We start from the raw sequence: 16,117 nt of genomic DNA, 5'->3' as shown, positions 1-16,117 counted from the left end.
CGAGACCGCCTTCAGCCGGACGACCAACTCCTGGCTTCTCCCTTGTACTTGGTACAACCTCTGTTTGTTCTGCACCTTTCACAAGCGTGTGACAGTACAGTGTTTGCTCTGATGCTCTCACAAGGCTGTTACAGCTGTGTCTCCTGTCTCCGGTTAGCTACAGGTCCATCTGTGAACCAGACAGAAAGAGGGCGAGAGTTCACAGTGTTACAGTTCTGTTATGGCGCTGTCACAGTCTGAGCCAGAAAGAAACATGTCACTTCCTTCACACGCCTACAAAGTATGGAGAGTGAGACGTAAATATGTGCATATACGTGCATACAGAGCGTCTGATCCTTCACCAACTTTAGTATAACTTCTTTTCACCCGCTGCGTATTCATATAGGTTTTACCTTTATAAATGTCCACAATCCATAAATGCATCAGGAAGCTCATGCAGACTGAGACGTGTTTGATCATTTTTCCAAATCATTTCACTGATCGGCTCTGCCACAAGCTCACATGAAGCGCAACGGTGCCCAAGCCCAGTGAAAAGTGTTGAAAAGCGGCAAGGGGCTGGAGATGGAGAAGGGTGAAAGAAGAGCCCGGGTGATGTTTGCACAAAGAACAAGGCAACAGAAGGTGAAGATGAACAGCATCCTCAGGTCTTCAAACTGTCAGAAGTTTTGAGATTGTTTCACTCCCTTCTTAAAGAATGAATGTGCAGCGGGGTTCATACCAGCTGACCACAAAGATACCGAACCTATATTCATCAGGGGAAGAGAAGGGTTAGGATGAGCCTGGAAATTATCCACTAGTTGGTGTACCATCAAGTCCCGGGACAATTCTAGAAGCTACCACCAAAAAAACATCTTCCTCAAAAGGTAAAATTTCCTAATGATTTTTAAAGTAGAAGTTATTCTAAGAGAAAATCAGATACAGTTGCACATACAGCACACAGTCCAAATGCGCAAAAATGTCTGTGCAAACTGTGCAAAACAAAATGGTAACAAACTCGTGTACGCCTCAGAACAAAAACTGTACTGCCATGCTCTTGTGAAAAGTGCAGAACAAACACGTTGTGTGTAAGCACAATGGAGAAGTCAGGAGTTTGTCGTCTTGCTTAAGGCAGTCTCGGTTCTACCCCCCCTCTCCCCCCACAACCGCCATGCCATGGGAGAAGCATGACTGGTATGGCATGCACACCGTATATGACACCAGACACACTCCACGCCATCTGGAATCTGCTCCTGAGCCGATCGGAAGGACCCATCATATGGCGTAAAAGGCATTGCCAACTCCACAGTAGGATCGTAACCCTGGACTTCGGGAGAGCAGGACCTCTTCAAGGGCCTGCTTGGAGGTATCCCATGGACTAGAGCTTTGGAAGGCAAGTAGGCCCAAGAGAGCTGCTTGACACTTAAACACCGCTTCCTCCAAGCTCAAGATGGATGCACCCCTGAGAGCAAGAAACCAGGGAAAAGTGGCAGGAGATAAGCAAGGAGCTCATGGATAAACTCAAAGGGAACAGGAGCGTACACAGCACGTGGAAGAAGGGCATTTCTACTTGGAAAGAATATGCGAGCGTTGTCAGGGCCTGCAAGGATGCAACGAGGAAGGCTGAGGCACCCTTGGGATTAAATCCAGCAAAGGCGGTCAAGGATAACAACAAGGGCTTTTGTAAGAATGTTGGTAGTACAACTAAGACTAGAACAAATGTGAGTCTGCCACTGGATGTGGTGGGTGCCCTGGTAACAGGGGACAAAGAGAAGGCAGAGATACTGAATGCCTTCTTTGCTTCCGTCTTTGCTACTAAGATAGCACCTCCGAAATCCCAGGCCCTGGAGGTAAGAGAGAGAGTCTGGAGAATTAAAGACTTCCTCTTGCTTGAGGAGGATCTGAACAGGGAGCGTGCAGGCAAAATCAGCGCTCACAAATTCATGGGCCCTGTTGGGATGCACCCACGTGTGCTGAGAGAGCTGGTGGAGGTAATTGCTGAACTGCTCTCCATGATCTTTGAGAGGCCTTGGAGAACAGGAGAGCTGCCTGGACGCTGGAGGATAGCCAGCTTCGCACCAGTCATCTGAAAGGGCATGGCACCGGTGAGTGGGCAGTGAGATGGACTGAGAACTGGCTGATGACCACAGGAGATGATGAGGGGCCCGGGGCATCTTCCTCACGAGAAAAGGCTGAGGGACATAGGACTCTTCAGTCTGGAGACGAAACGCATGAGCGGGGGATCTCATAATTGTTTGGCCCACTGCGACGGGCCCTGCATCTGCTCCAAGCCATGAGACAGGCCCTGCGCCAGCTGCCGACTTCGTGACAGCCCATGTAGTTCAACCAGCGAACCCAACTGTGCCAGTATCCGTAGCCCTTACTAAAAAGACCAAAATTAGGCTGTGAAAATCAGCTCCCTTAGTAAGAAAGGAAATACGTTCTAACAGGGGGATAGAAGAAGAGGATGAGAATGAAGCCGGGCCATGACAAGAACAGCAGGAGGAAGAGGCAGAACTCATAAAGGAGACGAGAACCATTCGACTCCTGAGCACGAGTGAGCTGAGAGATATGTGAAAAGACTTCAGCTGTCATGCAGGGGAGCACTCTGACACTGGGAGAACGGGGCCACAAGCCTGGACTTAGTGGGCAGCAAAGGCAGGCATCTGGGATCCCTTTCACGGGAAGGGGGCATTGACAAAGCCCTTGGAAATGAGACACGAGCCCTCATCTTATGGAGGTGACTCTCGGTAAGGGCCGAGAACCTTCACCAAAAAAAAAAGGTCAAATATCCCACCAGTTTTACGTTTTGTTTCTCTCCTTTGAGATTGGCTTTGTCAATGCCAATCACCGATCAGTGAAATGATTTGGAAAAATGATCAAACACGTCTCAGTCTGCATGAGCTTCCTGATGCATTTATGGATTGTGGACATTTATAAAGGTAAAACCTATATGAATACGCAGCGGGTGAAAAGAAGTTATACTAAAGTTGGTGAAGGATCAGACGCTCTGTATGCACGTATATGCACATATTTACGTCTCACTCTCCATACTTTGTAGGCGTGTGAAGGAAGTGACATGTTTCTTTCTGGCTCAGACTGTGACAGCGCCATAACAGAACTGTAACACTGTGAACTCTCGCCCTCTTTCTGTCTGGTTCACAGATGGACCTGTAGCTAACCGGAGACAGGAGACACAGCTGTAACAGCCTTGTGAGAGCATCAGAGCAAACACTGTACTGTCACACGCTTGTGAAAGGTGCAGAACAAACAGAGGTTGTACCAAGTACAAGGGAGAAGCCAGGAGTTGGTCGTCCGGCTGAAGGCGGTCTCGGGTCCGCGGCCCTCCACAACCGGCCCTCACAACCGCCGTGGACGAGCAGCATGGGGTTACGGCATACACACGGCGTGTGGCACCGTGCAGCAGCTCCTGGCCCGACCGGAGCCAAAGAAGGGCAGATTTGGGGACGTGGCACAGAACCATTCCCAATCCACATCCGGCAGAACAACCCCCTTCTCCAGCTACGGGCCTGGCTACGTGCCAGCGACGTCACCACGCTTTTCTTCATCCTTCTGCCTTCCGGGTATCGTCAGCTTTGGTCGAACCTCCTGTGCGCTCAGTAATGACAAATGCCAAGCGCTTTGGCACAGCTCAGGGGCAGACGAGTCCGAACGCAGTTTGAACGGACGCATTGACTCGAGAAGAGCCAAGCCCCGCCCCGTTCCCCGAGGCTCACTCCGGTCCCATTGGCGGTACCCACGCCCCGCGCCGCTCTTTTCTCCGTCTCTGCTGCCACCGCGTGACCGGAGCGCGGAACTGCAGTCGGGACGGCCGCGGCGGCGGTTTTAGGGGCAGTGAGGGGTCAGACGAGCTCTGGGAGCGCGCTGGGCGCTCTGGGCCCCCCGGGGCCCGCGCGGTCCCGCAGAGCACCACAGAGCCGTCCCGGAGCGGCACGACGCTCCGTACCGCCCGTCCCTGCGGTAATACGAAGCCATCCTCCAGGCATTAACGCCTTCGGCAACCCGGAAGTAGCGACTCTTTGCTCGGACTGCTCTGTGCCGCCAGCCCTCCAACTCTATGGTAATGGGTCCTCCTGGTCGTACTGCGCATGTGCTGAGAAGAGCGGAAGTGGCGTCTCGTTGGTTTAAGGGCGCTGCGCTGCCGGCCCGGCGGGCTGGGCGGTGTTTGGAGCTGGCGGCGGTGCTGGGCGTGCGGGCTTGCAATCGGTCAGCGGGGTTATAATAAATAATAAATCAAGGAAGAAAAACATCGAGTTATCTATCCGTGTCTGTCTGTCTATCTATCTATCTATCTATCTATCTATCTATCTATATCTCATCTCATTTTCTGCTCCAAAGCTGACCAAAGTGTCAATATGGTTTCCAGCTCCAAGAGGGAAATGTTTGCGAGCTCCAAGAGAGGAGATTTAGGTTGGATATAGAGACAAAATCTTCTGCAGGGAGGTGGTGAGGCACTGGCACAGGTTGCACAGAGGTGCGCTGGGTGCTCTGTCCCTGGAGACCTGAGCCAGCTGTGGTGTCCCTGTGCGCTGCAGGGGAGTTGGTCCAGATGGCCCTCAGAGGTCCCTTCCAACTCTGAGGAGTTTGTGGTTCTCTATCACAGTATCAGAGTTGATGGATGGTGGTAGAGAAGGCATTTCTGCAGCTTTTAATCCGTAGCACTGAAAACACAAACCAGGATGTTTGAATTTTTTTTTTTCCAAACCTCCCACGGTGTGAGTCCTGAAATGAGCTCATGCTACAGGGTGAAAAGTTCAGTTGAAAGTATTTTAATATAATTCTTCTCTCTCTTTTTTTTTTTCTGCCCCAGTCTGATTTTTTACTTCTGTCAGTGTAAACTGTCCGGACGATGCTCTGTGCCCCAGCAGGTGCTCTACTTCTGTAGCATTACAAGTGGAAAAGGGGCACCTGGGGCTGTGCTCCGGGCTGGGCTGTGTGCTTGAAACTCCACCCAAAATAAGCTGGTTGCCTCCATGAATCTTTGTGCTTTCTGTCTCAAAGGGCGTCTTTGGGTAATTCGTGTGAGCCGTTACAAAAGCTCGGTTTGCTCTTGCTTGGTGAATGCTGAATCCTAAAGTGGCATTTTGCAAGAGAATTGGGCACCGTATTGCTTTACTTTGTGTGTTGGAGCTCTCTCTGGGACCCAGAGCAGGTATACCCAATGCGCAGCTCCGCACAGCCAGCAGTGCAGCCCAGCCCTGGCCCCACACAGTGCTCTGAACAGCAAAGAATGTGCGGCCACGCTTTCTCTTTCGATAAAGGAACTTGAAAACCGGTTTCAATTTTGCAAAAAAAATCATCACTTTATGTTGTGACACCATTTTAAGTTGATACAAATGCATTACCTGCCAGTTTTCAAATGGAATGCATAGAGTTCCAATTGGATATTCGACTCCAAAATCTAATCATGTCTCCTGACTGGACTTCTGTCAGACCTCTTTTAACAGACAGAAATATCCCTCACTTTGCGGTCAAGCCTTATTCACGTTGTTGCTTTTTGGCAGTCAGCACACTTGTGAGCAATTGCGAAGAGTGAAGCATGGGAAGAGTAAAATTTCATCAACAATCTCTGACAGACACACTAAGACCTCACAAAAAACTGCAACCATTGACATCAAACGAGGCATTGATGCATTACCTTCACCAAAAAAAAAAGGTCAAATATCCCACCAGTTTTACGTTTTGTTTCTCTCCTTTTTTTTCCCCCAATGTTTTAAAAATATTAAAAATTGAAACGGTTTGCTACTTATGAATTAGCAATACAGAACAGTGGCGACCCCAAGCCATGAAACACCCCCAGAATTGGGCTGCCCTGCCAGCAGAGCCTTGATCCATCCTGATTTTAGACCTCGTGCCTCACTGGGGCTGGGCCAGAACCCAGCTGGGCCTACAGGCCGCTGTGCCTCATCTCTGGGCCCGGGAACATGACGGAGTGGATCCTCCTGGAGGAGATGTTAAGGCACACGCGAGATGAGGAGGTGATCTAAGACAGCCAGCACGGCTTCACCAAGGGCGGTTGTGCGTGACCCATGTGGAGGCCTTTGGTGATGGAGTGATGGCACTGATGGACAAAGGAAGGGCAACTGATGTCTTCTGCCTGGACTGGTGCAAGGCCTCTGACGCGGTCCCACAGCACCTCCTAATGTCTAAAGTGAAGAGATGTGCATTTGAGTGTTGGACAGATAGGTGGATATAGATTGTTTGGACGGTTGTGGCCAGAGGGTTGCTGTCAGCGGCTCTGTGTCCAGGTGGAGGCCAGGCACCCAGGGGTCCGTCTTGGGACTGGTGCTCTTGAACACTTTTATCAAGGACATAGACAGCGGGATTGAGTGTACCCTCAGCTGATGACACCAAGCTGAGTGGTGCGGTTGGCACAATAGAAGGCAGAGGCGCTATCCAGAGGGACCTGGACACACGCTGAAATAGAGGGCACGTGAGCATCTCGTGAGGCTTAACAAGGCCAAGTGCAAGGTGTTGCAATTGGGTTGAGGCAGTCGCAGATACAGGTAGAGACTGGGAGGAGAACACATAGACAGAAGCCCTGTGGAGAAGGACCTGGGGGTCGTAATGGCCAAAAAGCTGGACATGAGCCAGCAGTGCGTGCCTGCAGCCCGGAAGGCCTGAGAAAGGTGTCCAGCAGGGCAGGGCGGTGATTGTCCCTCTCTACTGTGCCCTTGCGAGGCCCCATCTGGAGTACTGCGCCCAAGCCTGGGGTGCCAAGCACAGGAGGGATGTGGAGCGGTGGGAGGGGGTCCAGAGGAGGGCCACGAAGATGAGACAAGGACTGGAGCACCTCACCTAAGAAGGCAGGTTGAGGGAATTGGGTTCATTTAGCTTTCAAAACAGAAGGCTTTGGGGAGACCTCGTTGCAGCCTTCTGGTACTTTTAAGGCTCCTGCCAAGCTGGAGGAGGACTGAGTTTTTCATGCGGTCTGATAGTGATAGGACAAGGGGGAATGGCATTAAACTAAAAGAGGATAGAGAGAGATGAGGTGTTAGAAAGAAACTGTTTGGTCAGTGAGTGGCGAGGCATTGGAAGAGCGAGGTTCCGCCCTGAGGGGTTCTGGATGCCCCATTGCTGGAGTCATTTGAGGCCAGGTTGGATGGGATCCTGGGCACCCTGATCTGGTGGTGCACGAACATGCTCACGGCAAGGGGATTAGAACTGGACGATATTTAAGGGCCCCTCCAACCTAAGCCATTCTGCTGGGGAGAAGACAACCCTGCAGTCGAGGTCTGAACTCTGCCCACCCCAGGAAAAGACGAGAAGAATGCAGCTGATGTGGATGAGTGTGGGATTTATTGTCTTGGCTGATGTTGACCAAGTTGAGCAAGCTGATGTAAATGAGCGTGGGATTTGTTGTCTTGGCTGATGTTGACCAAGTTGAGCAGGTGTCATTGGCACCCGGCTGCTCCTGTGCAGACCGACGGTCTGGCTGTGGGGATTGTGGTTCTGCAGATGGACCTGGGAGCAGCTTTGTGCCCAGGCTGGCCGCCGCTGTCTGGACCGGCTGCCGCGGCGTGCTCGGGTCTGTGTGGGAAGTCGCAGCCTGACATCCCGCTGCGGAAGGGCTTCATGTGCGGGCCCTCCCTTGCTGCCTGGAGGGTCTTCTGTGTCCCGGCAGCGGGGAACCCCTCGAGGGCCTCGATGTCACTGGGGTGGCTGAGCAGAGCGTGCTGCTCTGTGCAGCTTGGCGTGGCGTTTGTCTGCTGCCACGGCTTCTTCTGGGCCGGCTCTGGGAACGTGAGGCCCGATCTTGAAGCGGGGAGCGGCTTCGTGCCCGGCCCGTCCCCTGGTGCCTGGGACTCCTTCTGGGTGCAGCCACCGGGGAATCGCTGGAGGGCCGCGATGCCCTCTGTTGGGTGGACCTGCGGGAGCTGCTGTTGGTGCGCGGGGCTGTTGTACGGCCGCTCCCGCGGTGTCCTCGGCGCCGCAGAGATGCCTCCTGATCCTCAGAGAGGCATGGGCGAATTGCCCTCTGCCGTGTCCTGGGCTCACTGGGCAGGTGGCTGTTCTCAGGCAGCTGGGATCTATGTGAGGGGCCCGATGCTGCCTGGCTGCTGGGGCCGGAGCTGATGTTCTCCGGTCCCTGGGAGCCACGGGGAGGCTCCAGAGCCCCTTGGCTGGAAGTACTGGGGCCGGCGCGCTCCATGTTGGTGCTGGGTCCGGCGCGCTCCGTGTTGCTGCTGGAGGCTGTAAAGGAAAGCAGAAAGGTCATTGGGATGAAGCTGCAGCCTTGAGTCGGAACGGGCTGCCCTCCTTCCTGGGGCAGAGAGAGCCTGGCAGGACCGCCCTGAGCAGCAGCCACTGCCAGGCGTTGCCCGGCGCCTGCCTAGGGAACCACAACTGTTTGCGTCTTACCGGTGCCCATGCCAGCACAGCTGTCACACTCCCAGCTGTTAACTCTGTTGCTCAGGTAGGAGCATCGTCGGTGGGTCCCTTCTGCAGCACAGGAGCTGCAGAGGAGCAGCTGCCAGGGCCTGGGGAAGCAAACGGGTTGTGGCCGTGAGGACAAAGCGAGCCAAGCCAGGCAGTGGCCGGCACATCTGCGGTGCTCAGCCCTGGTTCCCCATCCGGTGTCGAGGCTGAGATCCCCTGCAGAAGCCCAGAGGGCTGCTGAGGTAACTCACCCATCCACCTCTTCCTGCTCCCTGCCTCCTGGGTAAAGGCACTTGCTGACGTCGCAGCGCCCGTGCCTCTGTAGAAGCGATGGGTAGGTGTTGTCATCCCACCAAGATGGTCTCCTACAAGAGAAGGGAGGGAATGCAGTGAGCCCCCGGTTCCCTGCCATGTGTGATCCAGGGTATCCCTGTCCATCCAAGGCAACCCCATTTCCAGCTTCTCCGTGAAGCTGAGGCCTATGCTGGTGAGACAGCAAAGGGCCAGGCCTGCAGGAACAGTCCCTGGGCAGGCCCGACGCTCGCGCCTTCCCATCTGCAGAGCTGGGGAGAAGGACACCAACCTCACTGGGATTTGGATCCCCAGAGTGGACATTTCTGCACGGAATTGCTCCGTGTCTTGACAGATGGGGCACTGGAAGCACATGGTGCCGGCGTTCATGGCCTGCCCCTGCAGGAGAAGCAGAAGCAGCGTGAGCGTGAGTGGGGCCTGGTGCTGCTGAGCGCCGGCCGTGGCCGCAGGGTGAGGGGAGGGCTCCTACCTGGATGCAGCGGCGGTGGAACCAGGTGTGCTTGCACGCTGGGCACCTCAGGGTCTGGTAGGACGTGCTGTCCTCCAGGGGCTCCAGGCAGATGACGCAGTCGGTGCCTTGGGATGGAGCTGCCTCCACTGCCTGTCGCGGGCGGTGCTCGCAGCAGAAGGACCTGGGGGAAGACGCAAGTGATGGGCACAGTGAGAAGCACTGCGAGGAGGGCAGAGCAGCAGGCAGGAGCCCCAGGCCCCGGCTCTGGCAGGCTGCTGGCAGCTGTCGCTGCGGGTTCCTCCCTGGCTTGGCTGCTGCTGACAGCCCTTACCTGTGCTGCCCAAAGAACTGGGTGACACATTCGCCATCCACGGCGCAGGGCAGGTGGAAGCTGCGTGCACAGCCTCTCTCTGCACAGCTGATGGCGGCTCCTCTCTCGCCACAGACAAAGCATTGCTGAAAAGAACAGGGCAGCCCCGATCAGCAGCAGGCTCAGGGCCTTCACGGCCGGCCCCACACCTCTGGGCAGGGCACAGGCTGCGGAAGCTGCTGGGTCCCACTCTGCAGAGCCGCCTGGCAGAGAAGGCTCGTCTGCTATGGCAGGACTTTGCCCTGGAGCCCGCTGGAGGGGCTGCCATTGCTTTCTTGGGGTGCAGACTAAGCTGGCGTGAGCCTCTCCTGGCACAAAGCTCACCGCTCCATTCACGGCCTCACCTTCTGGTCCGCCTGCTTGATTCTGCACCTGATGGTACCAATGGGGAGGCCCAGAGTTTCCTCCCAGGGGTCGCTTTCTTCAAAGAATATGTTGGCAAAAAGCTGTGGGAGAGGAAAGAGCAGAGCAGGATCTCGTTAGGACAGAGAGGAAGGGAGCATCCCTGGCAGGAAGCTGGCAGGAGCCCTTGAGGGTTGGAACTCACCAAGCAGAACTCATGCACGCAAAGGTCACTCTCGGCAAAGGTGCGGCCGCAGATGTTCGGGTCGACATCCGCCCGGCGACACAGCATGCACACTGGAGAGGAGAGAGCAAAGGCGAGCAGCAGTGAGCACCTTGCGGGGCCAGGTGTCCCTGAGGGCGGTCCCCAGGGCCGTGCTCTTTGCTTGCAGTGCTGGCCGAGGGGCGACGCTGGAGGAGGGGGCACTGCAGGCCCAACGGTGGCAGCGGGCAGCCACAGCCCACGCTGGGCCACTTGCTGAGGAGCAGAGGGGCTGTGCCCAGCGGCAGCTGGGGCGCCCCTGCCTGCCCCTTCCTTCCCTCTCAGCCGCTGGCAGACCCCCAGCACCCCTGTGCCCGGCGGCGGGGAGCTGCGCACAGGGATCCTTTGCTCTCACCTCGCTCCCCGGAGTCGGGGGCCTTCCGCTTTCTATCGGACATGTTGCGCATCGACGGTGAGCACTTGGAGAGTCCCTGCTCTCTCTGCACCTCACCAGGCTGCACTGACGCACGCTCTGAGCCCGGCAGCCTTTGCTCTGCCCCCAGCTCCGCGGGTCACAATGGCTGCTCCCCGCCGCCACTGTGACATCACGGGTCCCCACTGTGACATCACTGTGACGCCCACCTCCGGGGCGGAATGAGTCCCAGGCTGCCAAGCAAGATGGCGGCAGCCCTGGGCAATCTGTTCCAGTGCGTCCCCACCCTCAGAGTCAACAATTGCCTGCCAACAGCCAATCTGTATCTCCCCTCTTTTTTCAATATTACGCATCACCTCCAGAAGAGCTGGTTCCCTCAGGCACACCTCTCCCCACGGTGGACCGCTTGCCTGCGTAACATACCAGATCTTCTTTGAAGGGACTCCTTTCCCTCTCGGCCCTTACCGAGAGTCACCTCCATAAGATGAGGGCTCGTGTCTCATTTCCAAGGGCTTTGTCAATGCCCCCTTCCCGTGAAAGGGATCCCAGATGCCTGCCTTTGCTGCCCACTAAGTCCAGGCTTGTGGCCCCGTTCTCCCAGTGTCAGAGTGCTCCCCTGCATGACAGCTGAAGTCTTTTCACATATCTCTCAGCTCACTCGTGCTCAGGAGTCGAATGGTTCTCGTCTCCTTTATGAGTTCTGCCTCTTCCTCCTGCTGTTCTTGTCATGGCCCGGCTTCATTCTCATCCTCTTCTTCTATCCCCCTGTTAGAACGTATTTCCTTTCTTACTAAGGGAGCTGATTTTCACAGCCTAATTTTGGTCTTTTTAGTAAGGGCTACGGATACTGGCACAGTTGGGTTCGCTGGTTGAACTACATGGGCTGTCACGAAGTCGGCAGCTGGCGCAGGGCCTGTCTCATGGCTTGGAGCAGATGCAGGGCCCGTCGCAGTGGGCCAAACAATTATGAGATCCCCCGCTCATGCGTTTCGTCTCCAGACTGAAGAGTCCTATGTCCCTCAGCCTTTTCTCGTGAGGAAGATGCCCCGGGCCCCTCATCATCTCCTGTGGTCATCAGCCAGTTCTCAGTCCATCTCACTGCCCACTCACCGGTGCCATGCCCTTTCAGATGACTGGTGCGAAGCTGGCTATCCTCCAGCGTCCAGGCAGCTCTCCTGTTCTCCAAGGCCTCTCAAAGATCATGGAGAGCAGTTCAGCAATTACCTCCACCAGCTCTCTCAGCACACGTGGGTGCATCCCAACAGGGCCCATGAATTTGTGAGCGCTGATTTTGCCTGCACGCTCCCTGTTCAGATCCTCCTCAAGCAAGAGGAAGTCTTTAATTCTCCAGACTCTCTCTCTTACCTCCAGGGCCTGGGATTTCGGAGGTGCTATCTTAGTAGCAAAGACGGAAGCAAAGAAGGCATTCAGTATCTCTGCCTTCTCTTTGTCCCCTGTTACCAGGGCACCCACCACATCCAGTGGCAGACTCACATTTGTTCTAGTCTTAGTTGTACTACCAACATTCTTACAAAAGCCCTTGTTGTTATCCTCGACCGCCTTTGCTGGATTTAATCCCAAGGGTGCCTCAGCCTTCCTCGTTGCATCCTTGCAGGCCCTGACAACGCTCGCATATTCTTTCCAAGTAGAAATGCCCTTCTTCCACGTGCTGTGTACGCTCCTGTTCCCTTTGAGTTTATCCATGAGCTCCTTGCTTATCTCCTGCCACTTTTCCCTGGTTTCTTGCTCTCAGGGGTGCATCCATCTTGAGCTTGGAGGAAGCGGTGTTTAAGTGTCAAGCAGCTCTCTTGGGCCTACTTGCCTTCCAAAGCTCTAGTCCATGGGATACCTCCAAGCAGGCCCTTGAAGAGGTCCTGCTCTCCCGAAGTCCAGGGTTACGATCCTACTGTGGAGTTGGCAATGCCTTTTACGCCATATGATGGGTCCTTCCGATCGGCTCAGGAGCAGATTCCAGATGGCGTGGAGTGTGTCTGGTGTCATATACGGTGTGCATGCCATACCAGTCATGCTTCTCCCATGGCATGGCGGTTGTGGGGGGAGAGGGGGGGTAGAACCGAGACTGCCTTAAGCAAGACGACAAACTCCTGACTTCTCCATTGTGCTTACACACAACGTGTTTGTTCTGCACTTTTCACAAGAGCATGGCAGTACAGTTTTTGTTCTGAGGCGTACACGAGTTTGTTACCATTTTGTTTTGCACAGTTTGCACAGACATTTTTGCGCATTTGGACTGTGTGCTGTATGTGCAACTGTATCTGATTTTCTCTTAGAATAACTTCTACTTTAAAAATCATTAGGAAATTTTACCTTTTGAGGAAGATGTTTTTTTGGTGGTAGCTTCTAGAATTGTCCCGGGACTTGATGGTACACCAACTAGTGGATAATTTCCAGGCTCATCCTAACCCTTCTCTTCCCCTGATGAATATAGGTTCGGTATCTTTGTGGTCAGCTGGTATGAACCCCGCTGCACATTCACTCTTTAAGAAGGGAGTGAAACAATCTCAAAACTTCTGACAGTTTGAAGACCTGAGGATGCTGTTCATCTTCACCTTCTGTTGCCTTGTTCTTTGTGCAAACATCACCCGGGCTCTTCTTTCACCCTTCTCCATCTCCAGCCCCTTGCCGCTTTTCAACACTTTTCACTGGGCTTGGGCACCGTTGCGCTTCATGTGAGCTTGTGGCAGAGCCGATCAGTGAAATGATTTGGAAAAATGATCAAACACGTCTCAGTCTGCATGAGCTTCCTGATGCATTTATGGATTGTGGACATTTATAAAGGTAAAACCTATATGAATACGCAGCGGGTGAAAAGAAGTTATACTAAAGTTGGTGAAGGATCAGACGCTCTGTATGCACGTATATGCACATATTTACGTCTCACTCTCCATACTTTGTAGGCGTGTGAAGGAAGTGACATGTTTCTTTCTGGCTCAGACTGTGACAGCGCCATAACAGAACTGTAACACTGTGAACTCTCGCCCTCTTTCTGTCTGGTTCACAGATGGACCTGTAGCTAACCGGAGACAGGAGACACAGCTGTAACAGCCTTGTGAGAGCATCAGAGCAAACACTGTACTGTCACACGCTTGTGAAAGGTGCAGAACAAACAGAGGTTGTACCAAGTACAAGGGAGAAGCCAGGAGTTGGTCGTCCGGCTGAAGGCGGTCTCGGGTCCGCGGCCCTCCACAACCGCCGTGCACAGGGAGCAGCATGGGGTTACGGCATACACACGGCGTGTGGCACCGTGCAGCAGCTCCTGGCCCGACCGGAGCCAAAGAAGGGCAGATTTGGGGACGTGGCACAGAACCATTCCCAATCCACATCCGGCAGAACAACCCCCTTCTCCAGCTACGGGCCTGGCTACGTGCCAGCGACGTCACCACGCTTTTCTTCATCCTTCTGCCTTCCGGGTATCGTCAGCTTTGGTCGAACCTCCTGTGCGCTCAGTAATGACAAATGCCAAGCGCTTTGGCACAGCTCAGGGGCAGACGAGTCCGAACGCAGTTTGAACGGACGCATTGACTCGAGAAGAGCCAAGCCCCGCCCCGTTCCCCGAGGCTCACTCCGGTCCCATTGGCGGTACCCACGCCCCGCGCCGCTCTTTTCTCCGTCTCTGCTGCCACCGCGTGACCGGAGCGCGGAACTGCAGTCGGGACGGCCGCGGCGGCGGTTTTAGGGGCAGTGAGGGGTCAGACGAGCTCTGGGAGCGCGCTGGGCGCTCTGGGCCCCCCGGGGCCCGCGCGGTCCCGCAGAGCACCACAGAGCCGTCCCGGAGCGGCACGACGCTCCGTACCGCCCGTCCCTGCGGTAATACGAAGCCATCCTCCAGGCATTAACGCCTTCGGCAACCCGGAAGTAGCGACTCTTTGCTCGGACTGCTCTGTGCCGCCAGCCCTCCAACTCTATGGTAATGGGTCCTCCTGGTCGTACTGCGCATGTGCTGAGAAGAGCGGAAGTGGCGTCTCGTTGGTTTAAGGGCGCTGCGCTGCCGGCCCGGCGGGCTGGGTGGTGTTTGGAGCTGGCGGCGGTGCTGGGCGTGCGGGCTTGCAATCGGTCAGCGGGGTTATAATAAATAATAAATCAAGGAAGAAAAACATCGAGTTATCTATCCGTGTCTGTCTGTCTATCTGTCTATCTATCTATCTATCTATCTATCTATCTTATATCTCATCTCATTTTCTGCTCCAAAGCTGACCAAAGTGTCAATATGGTTTCCAGCTCCAAGAGGGAAATGTTTGCGAGCTCCAAGAGAGGAGATTTAGGTTGGATATAGAGACAAAATCTTCTGCAGGGAGGTGGTGAGGCACTGGCACAGGTTGCACAGAGGTGCGCTGGGTGCTCTGTCCCTGGAGACCTGAGCCAGCTGTGGTGTCCCTGTGCGCTGCAGGGGAGTTGGTCCAGATGGCCCTCAGAGGTCCCTTCCAACTCTGAGGAGTTTGTGGTTCTCTATCACAGTATCAGAGTTGATGGATGGTGGTAGAGAAGGCATTTCTGCAGCTTTTAATCCGTAGCACTGAAAACACAAACCAGGATGTTTGAATTTTTTTTTTTCCAAACCTCCTGTTTTGGAACCAGTTTCAATTTTGCAAAAAAAAAAAAAAAAAAAAAAAAAAAAATCACTTTTATGTTCGTGACACCATTTTAAGTTGATACAAATGCATTACGTGCCAGTTTTCAAATGGAATGCATAGAATTCCAATCAGGTCCCCATCCCTTGGTCCTTCATTTGTAACCCTGAATATTTTGCCATGACTGTTTGCATTTTGCTTTTTCTCATTTCTGTTTGAAAATACATTGAAAATGTCAATAAAACTCCAGTTAACACATTTACCCTGAGGTAGGCAAAGAGGCTCCCATTCCCCATCCCTCGGCCCCACAGCCTCTAGGGTCCACTTGCTGTGACCTCACTGTTCCCAGGGCAAAGCTTTTGACACTGTCTCCCAGAGTTTTCTCCTGGAGAAGCTGGCAGACCATGGCTTGGGCAGATACACTCTTTGCTGGGTGAAGAAGTGTCTGGATGGCCAGGCCCAGAGAGTAGTGGTGAATGGAGTTACATCCAGCTGGTGACTGTTGTGAGTGGTGTTTCCCAGGGGTTGGTAATGGGGCTTGTCCTGTTTAGTATCTTTTTAGATGACGAGGGGATTGAACGCACCTACTTAAGTCTGCAGATGACACCAAGCTGGTAGGAAGTGTCAATCTGTCTGGTGGTAGGATATTAGCAAAGATTTCTTCTACTAAAAAGTAGTCATGTGCTGGAACGGGCTGGCCAGGGAGGTGGTTGAGTCACTGTCCCTGGAGGTGTTCAAGAAACATATAGATAGGGCACTAAGGGACATGCCCTCCAGCCCATGGAGACCTTGTCCCATTGGAGACCTCATAACCCCAAGGAGATCCAACACCATGGAGATCCCCCTACCTTGAAGACACCAATCTATTGATAACCCAATCCACTGAAACAACATAGCCTGTAGACACCTCCACCCCAGGCTTGGTGCTTCTGCTCCAAACTGGTGTCATTTGCAAAGAGAGAGGATTAGGACTTTGTTATAAAAAAGGGAGGAAAATCAACCAGAATTTGTCTGTTTGGTGGTAGATAGATAGTTGGACTGG

General features: G+C 54.0%; 1 protein-coding gene across 3 annotated transcripts; it reads right to left on the bottom strand.

Moving 5' to 3' along the window:
• Positions 1-7,284: 7,284 nt before the first annotated feature.
• LOC104917384 (E3 ubiquitin-protein ligase PHF7-like) lies at positions 7,285-15,061 on the bottom strand. Of its 3 annotated transcripts, none has more exons than XM_019611977.3 (9): positions 10,469-15,061; positions 10,057-10,148; positions 9,854-9,955; positions 9,471-9,595; positions 9,158-9,320; positions 8,960-9,066; positions 8,628-8,741; positions 8,359-8,477; positions 7,285-8,190 (listed from the first exon to the last, which is right to left on the bottom strand). In XM_019611977.3, the coding sequence occupies exons 1-9, from the start codon at positions 10,518-10,520 to the stop codon at positions 7,571-7,573; spliced, it is 1,494 nt and encodes a 497-aa protein (XP_019467522.2). In that variant the 5' UTR covers positions 10,521-15,061; the 3' UTR covers positions 7,285-7,570. The 3 variants fall into 3 exon arrangements, with proteins under 3 accessions (XP_019467522.2, XP_085068129.1, XP_085068130.1); XM_085212003.1 differs by having other exon boundaries at positions 10,952-15,060; XM_085212004.1 differs by having other exon boundaries at positions 10,843-15,058.
• Positions 15,062-16,117: the final 1,056 nt, after the last annotated feature.

The sequence above is a fragment of the Meleagris gallopavo genome, chromosome 30, assembly GCF_905368555.1.
Source record: "Meleagris gallopavo chromosome 30, MGAL_WU_HG_1.1, whole genome shotgun sequence".
Lineage (NCBI taxonomy): Eukaryota > Metazoa > Chordata > Aves > Galliformes > Phasianidae > Meleagris > Meleagris gallopavo.
This window is presented reverse-complemented; position numbering and strand designations above follow the sequence as displayed.

Coding starts and splice junctions, on each gene's coding strand:
- LOC104917384 (XM_019611977.3), bottom strand. CDS start 10,520: ATGCGCAACATGTCCGATAGAAAGCGGAAGGCCCCCGACTCCGGGGAG. Junction 9,067..9,157: donor TCCACCGCCGCTGCATCCAG/GTAGGAGCCCTC, acceptor CTTCTCCTGCAG/GGGCAGGCCATGAACGCCGG. Junction 8,478..8,627: donor GAGCAGGAAGAGGTGGATGG/GTGAGTTACCTC, acceptor TTGCTTCCCCAG/GCCCTGGCAGCTGCTCCTCT.